Below are 23677 nucleotides of genomic sequence, written 5' to 3'. Positions count from 1 at the left end.
TGCAGTAAAATCCCAAAACTAATAGCACAGCAAGTAGTGATAACAACAAACACAACAAATTGCTTTTCTGTATGACATGTGCAACATTTATATAGACTTGCGTGAATTCGGCAGTGGCAATTGCAAGTGGAAAAGTGTTGATGCAGCACATAACTTACAAATGCGCACACATATATAAATATGTATTGCATAAAGCACTGTCTGTGTCCGTATGTTTGTGTATATGTATAGGCTTGACGGAGTATTTGCTTTGCAACTGATAGTATTTACACAAGTGCATGACAAGCTTTCAAATGGTAATTAATATTCATCAGAGACATGCAATGGCCTTGCCACTGACAACAGCAAAAACAACAACAACAAATTGTATGCATGAAAAATGAAATCTAAAATATTTATATAAGTATTATATCAGTCTCATTTGGCAGCTCTACTACTCGGTGCAGTTTTAGCATTTACATATAGTAGTGTGTGTTTCATGTGTAGCTTTGAGAGTGGCGTGCCTCAGCTGTCCTCTGGGATGGCGTGCTGTCTCTCTCTAGAGAGGGACTGCAGTCGTTTGCTCTTTTCTTGCGATTATTTATTGCATTACCATCGATTTGTGCATTAAGACATAGAAAGCAATAAATCTTTACAAACATTTCGAGCTTTGAATTAAATGGTTAGATTTTGGGTAGGTAAAATAATACCTTTTTTACCATATATGCAGAGATTTGAGAAATATTGAATATTAAGAGAAATTAAAAATATAATTTCACTCGATTTTTTATTTAGAAAAATGTAATATTCGAAACAGTTTAATTAACGATTTCAACTTCTGACACTTCCAAGCCTTGCCTTGTCCAAAGAGACCAATGAAATCCTCATATGCTAATTGTAGATATCTTTGTATGGTTTAAGTAGCATTGCATTGAGGAATTTCCAAACACTACAAGACTCGTATATCCGTTAACAAATGCTTTCATTAACTAAATTATTAGCTCTCATCGAGAATGTCGGTTACGAGAGAAAATTTCACTATATCTAAACACTAGTTAAGTTTAATTTCTAGTCGGTTGCTCGTCTTAGAGTTTAAACGTCGTATATAATGTTGTAAGACTTGCTTAAAAGAGCTATCAAGAAATCCTGAAGTGATTTATCGAGATTTATTTGATTTTAGGCTGCGGCTTGATTGTATGCTGGTGCTCTTTCCTAATCAGACTTCGACGAAAGATTGGGAAATAAGATTTTTTAAAAATAATGTAATGATAATTAAATGAAAAAAGCCCACGCACTTTACAGAGTGCCTATATATAGCGCAAAACTTATGGTTATGTTATCTTAAGTTAGACAGTTCTTTTTTTGAGAGTCAAACCGTTTTATTCACTTCATGTTTAAATCATTTTTATATGATATAATAAATTAATAGTTTAACACTGTATTTAGTAAAAACACACACATAACAAACCGCAGAATTTGTTACGAATAATAATATAATTTTTGAACAAGTTATAAGCAAAGTAGTCTATATGTTCTGTATGTAACAATAGAATACATAACAAAGCGAAATAAAATTATGTGTTACAAAAAATGCTTTAGTATTTTGTGGAACACGCCTTCCTTTTAATAACCTCGGCTATTCGTTTAGACATAGATTCTTACAACCGTTAAATATAATTTTAATTAATTTCTACATTCCACACAGCTTAAATAATTTTTCCAAATTTTTGAGTATGTTCAAACAGCTGTTCAATAGTTGGTAAAACGCATTTCTCAAAATTTTAATATATTTTTCGGCATTCACAGATCCTCTAAGAATAATAAGCTGCCCAAACCCAAAATTAGTTATAGCCCCCCATACCATTAAATAGAGCGAATGCTTGACGGTGCGCAAAACACAGCTTTCCAAAAAATGCTCTCCTTTCCTACGACGCATTGTGACATTTCCGTCGGGTCCAAACAAATTAAATTTGGATTCGTCGGCAAATATAATATTTCCCCAGTTTGTTGCTATCCAACTTTTGTGTTATTTTGCCCACCATAGCCGCTGTTTCTTCATTTGGATAATGAGAAGTGGCTTTTTGGTCCGACGTCGCGTTATTATACTCTCGCAACCTGTTGCTACAGAGTATAATAGTTTTGTTCACCTAACGGTTGTTTGTATCAACTAAAAGTAATCGAGTTAGATATAGGGTTATATATATATAAATGATCAGGATGAAGAGATGAGTTGAAATCCGGGTGACTGTCTGTCCGTCCGTCCATTTGTCCGTCCGTCCGTCTGTCCGTGCAAGCTGTAACTTGAGTTAAAATTGAGATCTCTTCATGAAACTTGGTACACATATTTTTGGTACCGTTGGTATTGCAGATGGGTGTAATCGGACCACTGCCACACCCACAAAACGCCATTAATCAAAAACAAATAAATTGCCATAACTAAGCTCCGAAATAAGATACAAGACTGTTATTTGGTACAAAGGGCTACAAAGCATTTTTTGTAGCCACGCAAATATCGAAAAAGAGAAATATTTAAGCGAAGCTGTAACAGCGATAAAATACAAAAGGCCGAGTAATGTTGCTATGTGTGGTCGGCAATTAGACTAACTTTATTTGCAAAATTCTTCTCCTTAAATAATATTCTAAGCAATATTGCAATACCGTCCAATGCATAATTTCCGCTAAGTACATAGTTTCGTTTTCTATTAGTTCACATATACATAAGTATGTAACTTATATAAATTTAACAGTTCATAAAAGGAGAATAACCCAAGTACATAATTTTCTCTATTGCTCCTTCGTATATAATGTAGTTAATAACAAAAGAGAAATATAAAAAAATGGGAACGCAGCATTGCAAGAGGCTGCTTACATATTAAAGCTTAGCACATGTTAAATGGGACTAGCTAATGTGCACAAACAAATATTCATGTAATTGCGTGGACGAAAACATAGCGGTAGCATAAGTGTACAAAGCAAGCGCAAGCAAGCAATAAATATGTAAGTATGTACACAATGCAAATACAATTATTAACTGCATTGAGGTGAATGCCTTCTAATGCTTGCCCTTGAATATTAGGCAAATAAGTAGAGAACAAGAAATGGCAAAAATATATAGAACACTGTATAATGCAGTGGCTCTCAATCGGTGACCCAACAATCACATTATGGAAGGGCATCTGCAGTTAAAAAATTTGTCTTTAAGTGGGCGTGGTCCCGCCCCTAATAAGTTTAATGTGCATATCTCCTAAACCGCTAAAGCGATAATAACCAAATTCACTGGGAGCAAATGTTCTTAGCACCTCTATTGACGGTGTGAAAATGGGTGAAATCGGGTGACAAGCCCGCCCACTCCCCATATAACGGTACTGTTAAAAAATACTAAAAACGCGATAAGCCAATTTGTCTAAATCGAACCAAAACTGTTCAAGCCCCTAAGTACTAAATATGTGGACCCCAGTGCCTATAGTTGACCTTCTACCGAAAATATCAGTCAATCCACAAAGAAATATCAAACGAGTATACCACTTGAGTTTGCGAGAGTATAAAATGTTCGGTTACATCCGAACTTAGCTCTTCCTTACTTTTTTTTATATTAAAATTAATTAAATTGATTGGTACAGTTGTTGAAAGCGATCAGTAAAGCACATCCGTTTAATTTGTCGTTCATGACGAGGTTTTACTTTTTTCCTACGCTATCCTAGAATTAAAATTCGTATAATTTATAATAATATTGCGCACACTCCAATCACTTATTTTCATTTCACGAGCTATTTGACGTTTGGGTAATTTATTTTTATATAAAGCTTTGATTTTCGCATTATTCTCTATTGACACATGGTGTTGTCAATATTGAAATAATTCAACTTTGCTTTTTTTACAACAGACTCACAAGAAAATACGGCAAGTACTGAAATAATCACGTGCAGACACTAACGGTTTCAGAAACAACGGTAAACTAATGTAGTCACATAACAAAAAACTCAAATGAAGCAAATATCGTATTTTGAGCAAATAGTGACAGTTTAAAAATGGAATATTAGAAAATTTCCGACTGTGTGGGTTTTTCTTTCTCTGAGTGTATTATATATACATATTCGGACAGAGGTGTTGCGTTCTTACTATTGCCATCCCAGCTCAATTTTTAATTTGATCGATCGATTACTGTAAATGTTAAGAAAAACTTGTGTAAGCACTACACTCTACTTAAAATAGATCCTCTCTGAACTTTTGGCAACAAAAAATACCCCACTAAACAGCTGAAAAACGATTCAAAACTGCTTTTTATTTCATCTACCTGTTATTTCGTAGTAGCAGAAGAAAAAAAGAAGGTTTGAATCGTTGAATAGGGTCATTTTATTTGTGTTTTCTGAGCAAATTTAACATAGTAATTTATACAATACCATAAGAAAGAAAAAAATTCAGAAATCATAAAACTTACTAACATTTAAAACAAATCTGAAATTTTGGCATGAGATTTTTTTTTATCGAAAATAAGGGTGTCAAAATAAGGAGACCATATAAATATTTTAAATGAAAGAAATGCAGTGTGTTTGAGACATAAGAAGGTAAGTTTACACCAAATTTTGTGAATGAAAAAAATGTTTGCACAACGTATTGTAAAAATAAAAAACTCAAAAAGTTGGCTATTTGAATTTTTCACATGAATTTTGAGTTTAGGTGAAAAAAGATTATACACAAAAGTTATAGATCTTTTCATTACCTATAACAGAGTTTATTTTTCCTTTAATGCCATTTGAAATCCTTAACCACATTAACGTTATAGTATTGAATCCAATATTGTAACATTATATATCTTTTTTTGATCCCCATTCTCTTACATTTAGCAAATAATGAAAGGACAGCAATCAACGCAGTTTGCTACATAAATCAGAATATCAAAAAATCATTAATATATATATCAATACATTATTTTATAGTCAAAGTATTTCCCGATTCCTTCACTCTACCTTCTACTTCTATTTTCTCATCTACTATAGGTATTGTTATTACAAATCAGCAAAACATCATCAAATCACAGAATTTCCACCTACAACAACAGCCGCACTACATCTACGTAGGCGCACGCCGAGACGGTCAAACTGTCGCGGCGTCTGCTTCAGCGTCGCCGTCGGCGGCATCTACAGGTCACAGCATATCAACAGCACATCGTGTGACAAGCAGCGAAACCGTTCCGTGGAAATCAGTAGTTGACAATAAGCTGCCAGTGTCTCAGCTAGTTGTCGACGAGCAGCAAAAAAAACCAACCCTACAAAAATGTGCCAAATTTAATTGTGTCGCCGTCGAAAAGACAAATGTGGGCGCACAACACTATGCATCCACTCTTTCCTCTTCAAACTCTGCGCACTCTCTTGCAGATGCTGCGTTCAGCAGTCAAGCAACAAAATCAAATAACTACAATTATAATAGCCAAATACGACAAGAACATTTGCAGCCATCTCAATTGACCGCGCTGCGCACGCGTTTAGATGCAACAGGGGCGCCTGTCCTGCGGCGTAGCGAAAAGCTTTCTGCGCTTCAAACTCCGGCCAACTTACAAGAGCGCCATGAGGGCAATAGTAATAAGAAGCCAGCAGTGCAAGCGCAATGGTCGAAGTTACTGAAGTCAAAATCTAAAGAACAACAGAAGGTGCATGTGGCACACAAAAGCCAACATAAGGAGGTGAAGCTGCACGGCGCGCCTGGCGAAATTTGGAGAGCGCGTGAGAGCGCGCAGAAACTGCGCTGGGCGCATGAAACTAGCGCTGCCATTAAACGTCGCCTACGACGTTCCACCGAAGCCATAATATTGTTGCCTGCGCTTAATTTGGACGTTGATGAGCAAACAGACAGTATGAGTGCAGAAATACTGGACGACGAGCGTGTGCATTTGGCGCGTCGCTCAATTAGTTTAAGCAGCAGTGAGAGCGCCGGTGTAGCGGCTGTGAGCGCCACAACACAAGTAGAAACGTCAGCCCATACCGCCCCTTCTTCGGCTTCCACTGACGTTGCTGTGTCTACGTCAGCTGCGGTTTCTTCCTCTTCCTCGCTGACTACATCCTCCCTCGAGGATTTTAGTTTCTCCTCTCCCGTTGTTGAAACTCAGCCTAGCGCCATCTATCGCAACTTAACAACGAATCAGTTTGTCGCTGATGCCGCTAAACCAATTCAATATGTTGCGCTCAAGTCGAAGCGCGCACGCTCGGCTGTTAGTGTTAGTGTGCCCGCCGAAGTGCTTCGTAAACCGAAAGAACCGATTATCATTATCGATGATGTGGAGGAATTCGATAGCGGTACAAATAGTGAACACGACTTAACTGCTATGGCCACAGTAGATGACAAAAGCGAAGACTACTCGCACGATGAGCCAATTGAGCCGCGTATGTTGCCGCTACGTCCAGTGCTGCCCAATCCGTATGAGGATGAAGAAATGTCAGTAGTTTATGCGGAGCAACATTCCGAGATACGGCTGATGTGCGAAGTGGACTTGGATATTGCGTCCAGCACCTGGTACAAAAATGGACAGGTGAGTTTCTAATGTAAATTAAGAAGTTATAGAAGATAATGTATATATATACATATATAAAAATGAGTATGAGAAGGGATTTTTTGAAAACCAAATGTTGTTTAGTTAGATTTTCAGCCTCTTTCTAGGCATTTACCAGTTCTTTTTCTTAATATTTTTTCTTTATATTAATAATTTTGCAAACCTGTTTCTAAGATAGACTACAGATCTTTCAATTTGGTATGGGTGACAAGTTGGCAGTGGTTTGATGCTACAGCTAATGAGAACATGCACTCCATGACTAGCTTTAAGCTCACTGTCATTAATCTCAAGGCCTATATAACAGCTCTGCTATCGGAGAAGATGCATACCTCCCTAAAAAAGCCGCTTTTGAGAGAAGTATTTAAGCTGCTACCTTAATGGCTGCCACTTCTGTTTGAAAGACACAACAGTGGTATGGCAGTTTGCAACATGAACGGATTGAGAGCTTTCGATAGAAGACTCTCCCTCCAACCTTCCCCTTGAGTTTCGATTCACCCATGAAAAAGCCCACTGTGCCTCTTCTCCAGACGCTCTGCCCCACTCACATATCCCTCGGGGATATGTGTGCAGAGAAAATGAAACTAGAAATAGACTGCGCGACGCACTGATACGAATAAGATCCGTTCGTTGAACGCGTTCTAGCTGTTGAGCGAGTGGGATTTTTCTGAGCTTCCTTCACCGGACAAATACACCACAGGACAGTATTGGCTTAACGATGGTTTCATAAAGCCAAAGCACAACTCACCCACCGCTTTCCAAACCACAAAAATATAGTACAACCAATGCCTCCTTCACTCTATCCTCCACATTGGGCATCCATGATAGCTTTATATCAAGGATGGAGCCCAAGTATTTCTCTTACCTTTTCGACAGGGTGAATTCGAGAACCCCACAATGAAGGAAGGTGTGCATCTGGCCGCCTAGTTAATAATACCAGAACAGTTTCATATGGAATGACAATTAAGCCGCTTCTTTCCGCCAAACTAGCTACCATATTGAGGTTGGGTTAACTCGTAAACGGAATCTAGGAATTTTCATTTAGAAATGAGAGCAAATTCATCTGCAAACGCTGTCACCTGACAAGCTCATCCCACGAGCTCTTTCAAAAGGTCATTTACAACAACGATCCAGTGTAAAGGGGACAGAACCCTATCTTGTGAAGTTATCTTTTGACCTTTCGTTGTGCAGTAGAATAGTCTTTATTTTATTAGAAATAATTGTAAAATTTTGTATTCAAAATAATTAAAATGTTTTTTTAATAGTTTGATACGCTTTCCAACTTTTTCAACTGATATTTATTTTTTCTAACAAACGTTTCGAGAAAATTTAATTTCCAATGAAAATTTTCACAAATTAAATATTGAATTGCATACTTAGCTGCGTTTATGTACTGAACATAGCTAGGAAATCAACGGAAATCAGTGTTAACAAATAACAACTACGAAAATAATAATCATTACTGAGGCTGAATAGCACAACAAAAACAAAAGTGTACCATAAAACCGAAAAAATTACTGACAAATAAATTTCCACTTAGTTTTTCAACAACTCAATAAAAATTGTGAACAAGTTGTAATTGTTACAACCAGCGCTGAACTGCAATAAACACGGAAAGGCATAAATGAACGGAATATAGAAATAACAAAAATAATAATAAATCATAACAAATATTAGCAACAAAACGAGCATATTGCATAATTTCCGACGCAGCAGCGAGGCGTAAATGTAATTACAGTTATATTTCAGTGTGGTAACTGCGTTGATGCATTGAACAAATGTGAAATGAAAAAAAAAATATATATATAACTGTACGTTCGTATAATTTTTATTGTGCTGCTGTTAGTTGGTGAAAAGTTTATTGTGTGCAACAAAGCGAAAACAACAACAATGCAAGGGTTAAAAACGAAAATTTGGCTGTAAAGTTTGCGGCGTTCAACGAATTGGCAACTCATGGCAATTGTCGAAATATGAATGAATTCGCTGTAATAATGACTCAGGTGGGCGTTGAGCACCCGCATATGCTTTACCGTTATTTACCTTTGCGTTTTTTGCCAGTTGGTCAGTTGGCACCACAAAGGTTTTGTGCTTTTTTCGCTTATTTTTATTTTTATGGTTTTTGTTTTTGGCAAAATTTTGTTTTTGCAATGACTTCATATCACACGCGCCACCAACTGCTGCAGGTACAATTTATGTAGCAGACAGTGGCTGCAAAAAGTATGCAGTTGACACAACGTTTGTGGTATAATTGGAGATAGTTTAACTGCTTTCAGTTATTTTTTGTTGCTTCGAGAATTTGCTGGAGTGTTTTCTGTAACTTTTTCAACAGATCAGCAATACGACTATTGACGTATATTTGCCGCGAGCAAATCAGTAGGGTATTTGTACAGAAGGTATCGAAGTTGAATTTAGTTATTTTTTTTTTGTAGCGGTAAAAAAATTAAATAATTATAAAGCAAATAACATTTAAAATTAAAGAAGGTGGAATTCAGTAGAAGTGTGCGTCATGGCAACTTAAATTCGTGAAAATCAAATGGAACCCTACAAGAACACTGACAGTAATCTGACCGGTACTATGACAGTCATAGCTGAAAAAATTTTGTTAGCGCGCAGAACAAAGTTTCTATCATTTTCTTAAGAGCCTTATGCAAAAACTGATGTAAACATATGCATGTGTGTGATTTTGCATCTCCCTTTAACACATGAATATTTAGAATTGATTCACTATATATATATACTGCTCACTCACATGGCTTTTCCAAAGTGAAAAATTCTTTTGCGCAGTATATAATACAATTTTAATTTTTTTAATAAATTTAAAACTTTTATTTAAAATTAGTTATAATATTTTACGAGTACATAAATATAAAAAAGAAGTGCAACAAAGATATAATTAAATAATAAATTATGAAAAGAAATTTTCACTGGATTCCATGCTTGCTCCTCTCAAAAGCTCTGCTGTACGTGTTTCTCCAGTTCATGTATGTTTCGGAGTTTAAAAATTCCTAAAGAAAAATTAAAATTATCTGAAAATATAATTTTATTTAAAACTTAACAATAACTTACGTGTATTATATTTGAAAACTCCTTCGTTATTTATTTTTTTTTTCACCCAAAAAGAGTTATTGAACAGGAGCACGAAACACTTTTGGTGTATCGCTTAACTACAAAGGTATTTCACAACTTCTCGAAACTTCTGTGGAAACGTATGCTGTCTTTTATCGACGTTCACAGAAGTTGCTTTTGGAAAAGTCGTAAGCATTGACAGTAATTTTACTGTACATTTGTTAATTTATGTATTGGAGAACCCATCAGCAGTTTCTTGTAGTGAAACTTTTTAAATACATAAATGGTTAACTACATATGTATTTATCAACAAAAAATTAACATATTCTTTAAAAAAAAAATTAAAAATTAAATTTATTTTTGTACCCGTAGAAATATGGTACTGCTTTTGCTTATGTTTGTAACCTGTGCTTGTGGTAATGTGGGGGCAATTTATGAGAATAATGGTTGGTAACTGAGAAACAACTAATAAGATATTATATATTGAACAAAGAAAAATTACTTTCAACATGTAAAAGAGTACATAACTGTTCCATTTCCAAGGTTATATGAGCAATTCAGCGCTCCTTAGATATATTTAGCGCAACTTTATTGAAAAATTTGGCATTTCTATTAAAAAATATATATATTTTGATTTATTTATTATTATATTACAACATTTCAGCGCATCATATGCGCTTATTTTAGAAATAAAGGTAACTCGACACAATATTTATCGCAGTTCCCTTATAATTCAGCGCTTTCAGCAACTCCAAAGACAGTTTTGTGAGCAATTCAGTTCCCTTTAGATAAATACAGATACACTTTTTTTTAAAATTCAGTGCATCATCCGTGCTGATTTTTGAACTTAAACAAACTCAATCATCATTTATCGCAGTTCCCTCATAATTTTCTTATTTCTTTCAGCTAACACTAAACATCACTTTTTCAAATCTTTTGTTTTTTGTGCAAACACAATTCAGCGCTATCGAACTTAACTGTCATTGCTGAATATGAATCAATCAATTTAGATAAGATGTTTATCTGATTTGCGTCAGTCTTCTGCAAATTATTATTACATTATAAATTCATCACAAAAAATAGTAACTTGATAGAGCGTTTTTAAGCAGTTAGTTTTTCATATATTTTAAAGTAATATAATATTTTAAATATATATGAAATTCAGCCGGATCTTGTGTATTATAAAGTATGAGGCAAGATATCGTCAATAGTGGTACCGTATATTAAGTCAGCTAAAATAAAGTAAATTCAGCGCATATATTTCATTCACAATAGCATAACGTATCATTACTTCCCTCAAGTGGCACAAAGACCAATTTTCTAGAACTATAAAACTCGTTGTGACGCTCTACCTCATTGGTATGCCACCATTTGTAGCGACTTCAACATTTTTTTTCAACTCCGCTGATCTTTTCTTCGTTTTCGCTATCTAATGCCAATAGTTTTCGCCTCATCAATTCCTTAGCGATTGAAACAAGCAGCAAAACTGCCAACAAATAAAATCAAGCCCATATACACATATATATATCTGTCTATGTGCCTCCTTGGCAACATGCGCTTGCAACACTTGCCACAATATTTTGTATGCTCAAGCAGATAACAAGCAGTCAGCTTGAAAAGCATAACAACCAAGGAAAAACGAAAAATTTGGCAAAACAACAACAAACTCACAAACAATGCGCAGCAATCAAGCGGTTAAAGAAACATAAGAAGAAGAAGAAGCAGAACCGAAGGGAAAGAAGTAGAGTTAGAGCTTCAAGGAGATACTGCAGGCGCATACACCGAATTGCAGCGCAAAAACTTACGCTCAACTAAAGCGCAATGCATGCGTGAATTTTCCTTCGTTGTACACAACAACTGTTGTTGTGATTATTTTAATGTTCTCTTTTTATCATTTTTCCTTTCACTCGATTTCCTCGCCTCGCCTGTTGTCTTATGGCAGGGTTCGAGCACTGCCAATTGCATAGTTTGCTTCATATGCCACAACACATTGCAATGAACGGCACGTAGATTGGGTTGGTTTTTTTTTTGACGTTTTTGCTTAACTTGTTACTTGCCACATGCCACATTGCGCTGAGCGGCAAATGTGAAATTGAGCAAAACTTCTAAATTTCATGTTTTGGGTGGTGAAATTTGATCTGCTGCCAGCGATGCATGTAGCCTTAGTAGAAGGAACTTGTGTAAGAAATTGACTTCTTGCAACAGATAAGGGAGCGTTGAAAAAAATACGATTTCTATGGATGAGGCAAGTGAGAATTGCATGTAATTGAAAGTATTGCGGTACATACGGAGTACAGAAAGAAATTAAAATTGTTTTCACAGGATGTTATAAGCTTAGTTGATAGCTACCAACTTTAATTAATTTTAAAGATTCTTTAAAACCAAATAATATATAGTGCGCTGAATAGAATTTGAAAACCCTATATTAGAAAACTAGGTAATGAAAGTGATTACTCTACCCGTTATCATAACATTATTCACTAGAAAACTTTGCCTGAATATGTTTATAAAGCGCTGAATAAGCCAATATTTTATACTATAGTTTACTATTAAAATATTTTAAAACATTTCTACTCTACTGTCGAAGATTACTAAACATATTGAAAATAAAACGTAAATATTATATATATGTACAATTAAATACAATATATAAACAATTTGATATTGCCTTTGGCTGTTTAAAGCAAAATTTCGCGTAGGTGTTTCTCTATATGATTTCATTAAACGTTACACATATTACATATAGAAAAAATTCAGGTCTGCATAATACACGCATTACTTACGGAAGCTTAATTTTACTTTAAAAGCGAGAAAACTCAAAATGCCGCACTATTCAGCTCATTTAAAATTAATTCAGTGCTATTACTTTCACTAAACAATCTCTAGAAATAAAGAATTTATTGAAAATTTTGCTTCATTAGAAGTTTAGGTTATTATTAAAAAATGTTTTTCGACGTTTAATTGTGTTATATATAAAGTAATAAGCTAATTAGGATATCGGATAAAGTAATTCAGCTAATTTTTAATTACAATATAAAACAGTATACATTTTACCGAGTTCAAACTTAAATGGGTTTCGCCATTTTTAACGAAAGTGGCTGAATTCAAGAGAAGTTTTTTTAATAAAACAATATTTATAATGCAAGACATTTATAATATTTTGCCTATCTTAATATTAGGTCAAGTAAAAAGTTCGTTCGGTTTTTATCTGAGAGATGGCGTTATTGTTCATAGTACTAGTGTTACGTGTCGCATCATGTCATACTATACGGCGCTGAAAACGTATTCGCGCTAAAAGTTTGTCTTTGACAGTTTTTCGATTGATTGACTCAGTACGTTGTGAGCGCTCGTCAAAGACGGACACCAGCAAAGAGAAAATTCGCTATATTTTACAATTTTTCTTCGATCAAGGCGTAAAAGCAGCCAAAGCGGCTGAAAAAATTAATTTAGTTTATGGTCCCGATACTGTACACGAACGTGTAGCACAAAAGTGGTTTGCTAGGTTCCGTTCCAGTAATTTCGATGTCAAAGATGCACCACGCGTCGGGAGGCCTGTCGTCGAAAATTGCGATAAAATTATGGAAATAGTGGAAACAGACCGTCACGTGAGCACTTATTTAATTGCTGAGGAACTAAAAATAAGCCAGAAAACCGTTTTGGAACCATTTGCATAACCTTGGATTCAAAAAGGAGCTCGATGTTTGGGTGCCACATGAACTAACGCAAAAAAACGTTATGGACCGAATTTCAATCTGCGAGTCGCTGCTGAATCGCAACAAACTCGACCCATTTCTGAAGCGGATTTTGACTGGCGATGAAAAATAGGTCACTTACGACAACATCGAGCGCAAACGGTCGTGGTCAAAGCTCGGGGAAGCGGCCCAGATGGTGGCCAAGACCGAATTGACGGCCAGGAAGGTTTGGCTGTGTGTTTGGTGGGATGGGCAAGGAATCATCTACTACGAGCTGCTCCCACATGGTCAAACACTCAATTCGGCACTCTACTGCCAACAACTGGACCGCTTGAAGGCAGCACTCATTCAAAAGGGGCCATCTTTGATCAACAGAGGCCGAATTGTGTTCCATCAGGACAACGTTAGCCCACACACGTCTTTGGTGACGCGCCAGAAGCTTCGGGAGCTCGGATGGGAGGTCCTAATCCACCCACCTCATAGTCCGGACCTGGCACCAAGTGATTATCAAAAGAGGCCTGTGAAAATTGGCTCTCCGAGTTTTTCGCCAATAGGGCCGCAGCCTTCTACGAGAGGGGTATAATGAAGTTGGCATCTCGTTGGCACCAAATTTACAAACAAAATGACGCATATTTGACTTAAATCGGACAAATGGACACAAAGTTATCATCTTTTGAAAAATCAATAAAAAACCGAACCTAATATTTGAGAATATAATATATATATATTATATATATATAAGCCATGTTACGTAATAGATATTACTTTCCTAAAAAATCTGAATTCTTGTGTATATCTGCTGTTCGTGTAGCATGCTTATTGTTATTATGGCCCAGCTGCATTAAGAAATTTTAACTATACTGTAAACGTTATTTTTTTTGTAAGGAAAATGTGCGCTAAATTAACTAAAAATCGGCTGAATAGTGACTAAGCGAGTTAATCTATTTAGTTTACGTAATGTTTTGTTATCACGACTTGCCATAAAGCTGTGAACTGAATATAATCGATTTGCGCTGAATTGCATTTCCACAGCATATTTCAATATTCCATATACTTTAGCAAATCAATACAGTAATTGGTTTTAAGGTTATTTAACAGACATAACGTGTTGCACACTTGTCCGCGTTAATATAAACGCTCGCACTAATACTCTTGCACTCCACAGCCATCTCATTATGCTGATAAGCTCATTATTAAGTGCGCTTCATTGCAGTTAAACCGCTCTCGCATGCGCCATGTATGCGATTGGTATTTCGTAATTTTTTTTAATATTATTATTTTCGAAAAATATCCGCTGAAAAACGCAAACCGCATCCACATCCAATATGCTATATGCCCGAAGTGCTACCACCAATAGCCTAGTAAAACCCGGCGCTGTCACCAAGTGAAACGCAATCAATCTGCCGCAACATTACTGCACACATCACTGCACATAAAAATGTGGCATGTGCTGCCATTGGGCACATACATGCAACATGGCTCCACTAACTAACGGTTGTTTGTTGTTTTTGTAAATAGCGATTTACTACGCTCATTTAACGCTTTAACCATGTGGCAGGTGAATTTTGCAGCGCTGCCAATTGACAGCATCTGGCTAACGGCCAATAAATTTACATGCAACACACCGCATCAACTCAAACAGTTACTTATGCCTGTGCTGCATACCGAAAAAAGCTGACGTCTAACAATTTGAGCTCCACACTTGCAACGCAACACCCCTTCGATCGGCTGAAATACCTTAGGCATTGAACTCTTTTCGCTTTGCTGCCACATTTCACTCTGTTGCATCAACAACCAGGCGAAACGCGAAATGTCAACAAATTTAATAATACATAAATTTAGGCACTGGACTCTACGCAACATCACGTATTGCACGAACAGTGTATTTGTTGGTATTGTTTTAGCTGTAAGCGCTAGACCAACACATAGCCATGCTTGGCCAGCCAGCCTAAAAGTATGCAACATGAAACTGTGGTAGAAATACTAACGTGAAATACTTGCTTGCTAGCCCCATGTTGCAAGTTATTTGCACTTGTGGCAAATGTGATATGCTGTATGCTATGTGGCGGCGCTGCTGGTCCAATAGAGTTAGCGCCGCTGTTGCTGTTGCCGCCACATTTAGTACTCATAAATTTCCAGATGAACGCATTGATGGGCATTTGCATTAATGAGTGGTGTGGCAGCTATGAGTGCCATATGCCGCCACCACCAGGATGTATGGTGCGCACAGATATGCATACAAGCATATATTTGCGCTTCCGTTTCAATACAGCAAGACGTATCGGACTGTCTCTGCTTTTTGAGAGACATTTTTTTTCGTTGGAGGCCATCTTGTTTAGCAGCTAATAATAGCAACATGTCTTTCAACCATAATATGATGGTAGCTGAAATAATTTTTGTGCAAAACTTTCTAATATTGAAACAAATTATATAAAAATGCTATGAGCAGTGCCGCGGAATAGCGCTGAGTTAGTTTTTATACTCTCGCAACCTGTTGCTACAGAGTATAATAGTTTTGTTCACTCAACGGTTGTTTGTATCACCTAAAACTAATCGAGTTAGATAAAGGGTTATAAATATATAAAGATCAGGATGAAGAGACGAGTCGAAATCCGGGTGACTGTCTGTCCGTCCGTCCATCCATCCGTCCAAGCTCTAACTTGAGTAAAAATTAATATATCTTTATGAAACTTGGTAGACATTTTTCTTGGTACCGTGAGACGGTTGCTATTGCAGATGGGCGTAATCGGGCCACTAAACACACCGCAGACATTAAATTTTATCTCTGTGATGGTATGAGATGACTTTATAGGAACCGGCTTCAAAATTAGACAGTGGGCGTGGCACAGCCCACTTTTAGGTGAAAACCCATATCTTGAGATCTGCTTAACCGATTTCAACCAAATTCGGTACATAACATTCTTCTCATATCTATATTATAGTGCGAAAATGGGCGAAATCGGAACTACAACCACGCCTATTTCCCATAGAACATCATTTTCAATTCCATCTGATTCTTTCACTTTCCACTATGCATATCAACGAGCAATGACTATATCGGGGTAAAACTTTGCGTGAATAATACGTCTAAAGTATGCCACCTTGTGACCAAAAATTGTCTAAATCGAACCAAAACTGTTCAAGCCCATAAGTACTAAATATGTGGACCCCATTGCCTATAGTTGACCTTCTACCGAAAATATCAGTCAATCCACAAAGAAATCTCAAACGAGTATACCATTTGATGTTGCGAGAGTATAAAATGTTCGGTTACATCCGAACTTAACCTTTCCTTACTTGTTATAGTATGGCTTGGTAGCAGAGTTGTGCTGAATTATATATTATTTATTGCACATTTGTATTAACTCGCTGAATTGGGCGCACAGTATTACTTTTTCAAAAAACAAAAAAAAATGTCTTGTCTTTGGATTTTGGAAAATATATGAACTTCAAAAAAGCAGTTGAATGAAAGTTTGAATAGATAGCGCACTATAGAACCAAATTAATAAATCATTGCGAATGAGAAAAATCATTATAGAAATTTTTTATGTAAACAAAAATTGGAACACAGATTGGTCGTGCTGCCGCTTAATATAATATAATCAGATAGACGAAATAAATTTCTGGCCTTATAAATATTATTTTATTATAAAAAACTGCTCTTGAATTCAGCCAAACTCGTTAAAAATGGCGAAACCCAAGTAAGTTTGAACTCGGTAAAATGCATACTGTTTTATATTGTAACTAACAATTAGCTGAATTACTTTATCCGTTGACATAATTAAGCGTCAAAAAATTTTTTTAATAATAACCTAAACTTCTAATGAAGCAAAATTTTCAATAAATTCTTTATTTCTAGAGATTGTTTAGTGAAAGTAATAGCACTGAATTAATTTTAAATGAGCTGAATAGTGCGGCATTTCAAGTTTTCTCGCTTTTAAATTAAAATTAAGCTTCTGTAAGTCATGCGTGTATTATGCAGACCTGAATTTTTTCTATATGTAATTTATTAATTTGCTGGGAGGAAATGTAACGTAACGTAACACATAGAGAAACATCTACGCGAAATTTTGCCTTAAACAACCAAAGTCAATATCAAATTATTTATATATTTAAATGTACAGTTATGGTTACTATACATTCCAGAGCATTAATATACCTTTAAACAATTTCCCATCGATTTTTTAGGAACAGATCTTAACATACTACTATTCACATATATTTAGAACTTGTATTATATTTAAATATGTCGGAATAACCGTACAGGCATTTCAAAAGCTTGTATCTAACTCAGTTATTTAATTTAAATTTAAAAATAAATAGAATTTAATTTACTTTTTAATTCGATTCGCGCTAATGCGGCTTATCAAAATTCAGCGCCATAGGCCAACACACACATGTATGTGGATTACATGCTTATGTGCGCTCACAGTTCCAAAAGGCGCAGGGATTTTACGCTTCGGGCAAATGCAATTTCCATTTAAAATTTTGGCTAAAATGATAATGAGAAAAGTGGCAGCTGAAACTTGGATATTTGCAAAATTTTTAAAAATATAGAAAGTAAATCTGGAGCAAACATTAAATTTATGTAGATTTTCTAGAAGAACATGACGTCAAAGAGCTCTGAATTTACGAAATTTGCTTTAGGACGTCTAAGAATTTTTAAAAGTTTAAAATGTGAAGAGGTTTTAGATTGGCAACCAAATACAGTAGACGTGCTGAGTTGGGCTGAATATAGTACTACAATACTAGAATGTGGCTTATAGGGTAGCCGACGTCACAAACTTCCTGGCAAACTTAATATACCCTGTTCACAAAATCAACTACCAACTTTGTTGCTAGGCTGAATTGAACATCACAGTGCTTATAGCAGACTTCTTATTACTAAAGCTTATAGACAACGTTTTAATGAAGTATGCGTAACGTTTGCACAAGAAAAAGTGCGCTGAATTATATTTCAAGCCGCTGAATATCTTTTAAATTTAATGGGATACATTCTTGCAGCACAAATATCACACCAAGGCTTAGATAAGTGGCGCTGAATGTCATTTTAAAGTTAATTTTTTTTAATAATCTCAGGTTGTTAATAAGATGTTTCCTCTGCAAGCGAATATTGTCAAAACAAATAGTTTCAAGAAAAACTTGATCCTTAAACACTGGCGTAAATTTTCTAAAGCAGCTATTCAGTTCACTTAAGTAGTTGCTGGCAAATATGCAGGCGTGTACAAAAAGTTATAAAATTTAAGAAGAGCTTACTAAACAACACTAGCTTATTGGCTTTATTGTATCAAACGGCTTAAAAGTACTCAATGAGCCAGGAAATACTAGACTAAATTAAGCCAAAAAGTTGCAAAAATATTATGCGTTGCATAATTTTCGGCGCTTGTGAGCGGAATACTAATGCCACCGTCCGTAATTACTATTTAGTTATGCAAAGTGCGCAATTGCACACAATAAACTAAAGACTTTCGCAAAACAAGCGCCAGCAACTGCAGTTACACAGATAACAATGGACGAAAATGAGCCAAACTAAAGCAACAAATAAACAGTGATAGGACTAAGTCGCGCTACAAAAACACGAGCACAAACAAATGCAATATTGTGTACACAGCGGTATTAACGCAGCTCATAAATGACTTAAACTTTACGGCATTAAACGCTTCCCACGTACCACGGCATACACATACGCACACAAGTGCTCAGCGCCGAGCGGCAACGTGATAGTGAGACGCCTAGAATTTTCACGCACTTACTAATTCCGGCACTTATACCGGCTATACCGTTTGTTTTATGCAATTTCATATGTCTCTTCTTCTACTCACAACTTTTTCTCTTCTCTTTAATCCGCAGGTGGTACATGCCATGGATCGCACCTCACGCGCCACCGATTATCGTTTCATTAAAGAGCCAAATGGTGCGCTCACCATCACAAATGTCATGCTCGAGGATGATGGCAAGTGGCAATGTGAGGCGGAGAATTCGCGCAGATACACGGAGAATGCGAGACCCGTCAAATTGGTAGTATTAGGTGAGTATCAAAGTGAATTATGTTGCGTTATAAAAGGGAGAGTAGGAAAGAGGGTGATACTGAGTATCCTAAATAAGCTGAAACTCAAGTTGAGTAATACTTGTGCTGTGTAAGTGTTTTATAAGAAGAGAGCTTAGAAAAAAGGCACAAGTTTTCGCTAATACCAACATAACAGCCACCAAGTAGCCATCCGCGCGGCTTTGACTACGCAATTTTAAGGCCAGCTGCGATGAACTAATTGTACTTTTCTCAATAAGATTTGTTGAATTCAACTAATGAAATGAAATTTGCAAATCATGTACTGAATACAAAGATTTAATAATTTTAAAATCATATTTCGAAAAATGTAGCCAAAACTTATTGTTGGCATCCCACTGCATTCCTTCATGGCCACTGAGTTTCTTAATTTTCATATAATATTGGGGTCCAATTTTGAAATAAACTTTTCTTTATTTGTTTATTTTGTATTATTTAAAAGACATTCCGCACCTAATCCTTCGTATTGATATAGTGCGACTAACGATAATGCTTTGTGAAAAACTTTCTTTGTGAGAAAGAAATAACGAAAGTTCTCTAAACCAATATAATAATAACACATGTATGTGTTTTCAATTTTCATTTGCAAGAAATATATTAAGATTTTTTAAATTATTAATCGATCGATTTAAACCAAGTAATTACAAAATTATTTGAATTCGCTGAATAGTCCTGAAATTTAAATTTAAATATTATAATAAAAGTTTAGGCATTCAGTACATCCTAAAATAGTTATAGAAAATAAACCGTTTCTGGAAAATAGACCAGTCTACGATCAGCTACGACAATTAACACACTGAATACACTACATTTTTAGCTCTGCTTCGAAAATATGCCTCCAACCGACCTCAATCTCTCATGCTAGCTGCTGTAGCTGAATGAAATGACCTGAAATTAAAAGTTGGCTACAGCGTGCACTTTGGCGCCACTTGGTGTTGACTTCTGTTCGGTCAACGTTTGTGCTGGCGAGGATTTCTGTTGTTGTTAATGACGCACATAGCGCGGCAAAGGACATGCCACCGCCAACAAGCGCACCCATACACATTTTGTTGCGAATACAATCGCGCTGTGCCGGCATGTTGCGAAAACTTTTCTTGTTCAAGTACAAGTTGCAAAATGAGGCTGGAAAAAGAGAAAAGCATGAAAAGTTTTTCCAGTTTGTGTACCGAGCAGTCATTCAGACGAGTTGGTAAAAATCAGGGGTGTCTCCATGAATGGCTGGTTGGATTTAGTAGCCGCATTAAGCGCCTACTCATACCTTCTCATATCCACGCTTCCAAAAGCTGGAAAACAAATAATCAAAAGCAGCACAAACGGCACAAACGGCATCACCAAATGCCCTTAAAGTTTGGAAACTTGTGGGTTGCAAAAAAAAAAAAACGTAAAATTAAAAGTGAGCCATAAAAACTTTTTAAATGACCAAAAATTATACCCGAAGCTTTGTCCCAGCTATCTCAGCAAAATTTATGGTTGACATACTTTTGGGCGCATCAATGTTGCACAACCACTGCAGCAGGTTTACTTCAATGTAACTTATGAGTGTTTCATTTTCTAGTCTTATTATGCAAAGCGAAAAAAGATTTTCCTCGAAAACTTTTCTTTTTCTGATTTCATATTCTTAATTTTATCTTTTGATTTCCAGATAACCCTTTTTTTTACTATTTTAGCTATAAAACGCATTCAAACTGAAATTTCAACTTCAATTAATTTTGTGTCATATTAATTACTTGTAGATCGCCCCAAGCCACCGTATCTGTTGATCGATTCACGGCGCCTAGATGCAGGCAATATTTTTGTACCGGTCAAAGAGAATTCTGAATTGAATTTGGCCTGTGTGAGTGAAGGTGGCAATCCTAAACCGACACTCACATGGGAGGTGTTACTCAGCCCCGGCGTGGATCGACATGCGCAGAAAGTGTCCGCTGAAGTGTTGGAATTGGAAGAAGTGAAGAATGACAAGGTGAGTAGGGGAATAAGTTGTAAGCGGTATAAAAAATAAAAGCATAAGATGATTAACATTAAACAAGATTGTGCTGAATAGAAATATGGGCCGCTGAATAGCAGATTGAACACATTTAAGTTAATTTGCAACAACTATTATATTGTAATACGTAGCGTTCAAATATATGCGCTGAATTGAAACACTTTGCAGTTGAATCGAATCCTATCCACAGAATTTAAAGCTTTTTAGTAAATATTTTTATCCTAACAAGTCTTATTACATTCATATTTTGTTATGTTCAGTAAGCTGATTTTAAGTAGAATAGTTGTATTATATTTTTTGGTCAAACAAAGAGAAACCAGTAAATAAGAAATAAGTTTAGTGTTGGAACTTAGTTTACACCACATTCAAGATATTTGAAATAAATTAAATGATGCAAATTTATATAAAAAAATAGTTGCTAAATTCATGTTTAAAAGCTCTGATTTTCTATAACAATAACATTATTTAAAGTTGTGCTGAATTGAGTTTTCTGGCGCTGAATTGAACATTTTTAAACACAATGCAAAAACTGGAGTTATTGTGCGCTGACTTATTATTTATTTGCAAATTATTTTCCCTCCATTCCATAGCGAGTTAAATTCGAAGTAGTAAAGTAATTTAAATTAGCAAAGTAAATTAAAATCTGCAAAATTACACATGAAAAACAGGTGCTGAATTAATGTTTAAAGGACTGAATTTGCATAAATAATACGAGTATATTAACCAATTAAAGTTGTGCTGAATTACGTTTTCTTGCATTGAATTGAACTTTTTTTTTCTACAAAAATGGTTTCGACGAAGAGCGCAAAACCTGTGGTTAGTGTGCGTTGAATTATTACTTATTTGCAAATTTTCTTTCTAAACTTTAATACTTATTCTATTAAATTCAGTTAAGGAATTAACACTTACAAAAGTTCGCCAGTGATAAACTTTTTAAATTAAGCTTTTGTATATACATACGTATACATTAATACGCATATACATATAGTTTCGTATACTCTTATATCAACAAGACATATTTTATTGCTACCGCCGTATTATATATTATGCTCGTATTTGCATAAGCCTTTCATATACTCCTCTTCGCTTATACGCAAGGGCGCCCCCAACAGTCTACGCTATATTAGAACAGACTACTTCAAATTACATGCTCCCAATTGTTGCTTTTGTTAGCGTCTTGAATACGCAAAAAATCATACAATTTCGTTGTAAAAGTTGAAATTTTAATTGCCAACAACTAAGTGGCAATACAGCAGTTGAATGAACTAACAATCGCACCAGAGATTGTATATACTTGCAACTTACGACCGGATGGCAAATTGCAACAGCACTTGCGCTCACTAAACGCATGCAAAAAGCTGAAATGAAGATGATTGTGTACAAACTTCTATATAAATTCAAAATTACTTACTTCTGTGTGTATATGTGGGTGTGTAGAAGCATCGTAGCCGAAGTCGTCGGATGATGCGAATTATTTGCTAGTTGACGTTACTGAAAGCAGTTGATGAATATATGGACGCATGGCATGTCAATAAATATGGTGGATGTCCATTACTTATACTTACACCGACACATAAGCATTTGCATAACTGTGTGTGTATATGCGCGCCTATGCCATAAACTATCATGTCCGGGATCTTATTACTCCGTGTAGCTGTGGGTTAGCAAGAATTTCCATTTTACAGCAGATTTGTGTTAACATATGTTATCAACTTTAATTTGCCATGTAAATGTAACAAATTTTCGAGAAAATGTTTATGTCCACTATGTCCCAGTTAGTGCGGATTCAATGGCTGACTGGTTATGGTTTTATTTATTTTATAATACAGCAATATAAATACCGAGCTGGGCGGCGATATGTGTGTATATCTTACATAACATAAACACACATACACATTTGGATATAAATGTGGTAAATACATAAATGTACATACATATATATTTTATTGCAAACCATGTAGAAAATATATCTTAAAAAGTTGTGGAATATTATTAAAAAAATCGTTTTTGAAGGTGTTCAAAATTTAGTCTTAAATCAACTTTTATGTACAAAATTATATAAAAATACCGCACTAAATACTTTTTATGGTGCTGAATTGGAATTAAACTTTAAATCATATGCATTTCATTTGTCATTAGAACTATTGCATATGACAATTGTGTACCAAATCTGCTGAGTATTCTTATTAATAGGTTAACTCTTATGTTAACTTATTGTTATAAGCCGAGTTTTTGAATTGGGATAAAGAAGCGGTGCGCTGAATGCTCTTTTTTGGTGCTGAATTGGCATTAAATTGGAAATCTTATGCATTTTATTTATCACTACCACTACTGAATATGAAAAATGTATT

General features: G+C 35.5%; 1 protein-coding gene across 1 annotated transcript in view; it reads left to right on the top strand.

The window, feature by feature from the left end:
- The window catches only part of tei (teiresias), a 213348-nt gene that overhangs the window by 118941 nt on the left and 70730 nt on the right, over nucleotides 1-23677 (top strand). The window contains exons 4-6 of the mRNA XM_036375805.2: nucleotides 4977-6502; nucleotides 19129-19306; nucleotides 21076-21302. Coding sequence (XP_036231698.2) covers nucleotides 4977-6502; nucleotides 19129-19306; nucleotides 21076-21302 — 1931 coding nt within the window. The remainder of the gene's footprint in view (nucleotides 1-4976; nucleotides 6503-19128; nucleotides 19307-21075; nucleotides 21303-23677) is intronic.

Source organism: Bactrocera oleae, chromosome 4 (assembly GCF_042242935.1).
Source record: "Bactrocera oleae isolate idBacOlea1 chromosome 4, idBacOlea1, whole genome shotgun sequence".
Classification (NCBI taxonomy): Eukaryota; Metazoa; Arthropoda; class Insecta; order Diptera; family Tephritidae; genus Bactrocera; species Bactrocera oleae.
Note: the sequence above shows the minus strand (reverse complement) of the source record. Positions and strands in the feature narration are given on the sequence as shown.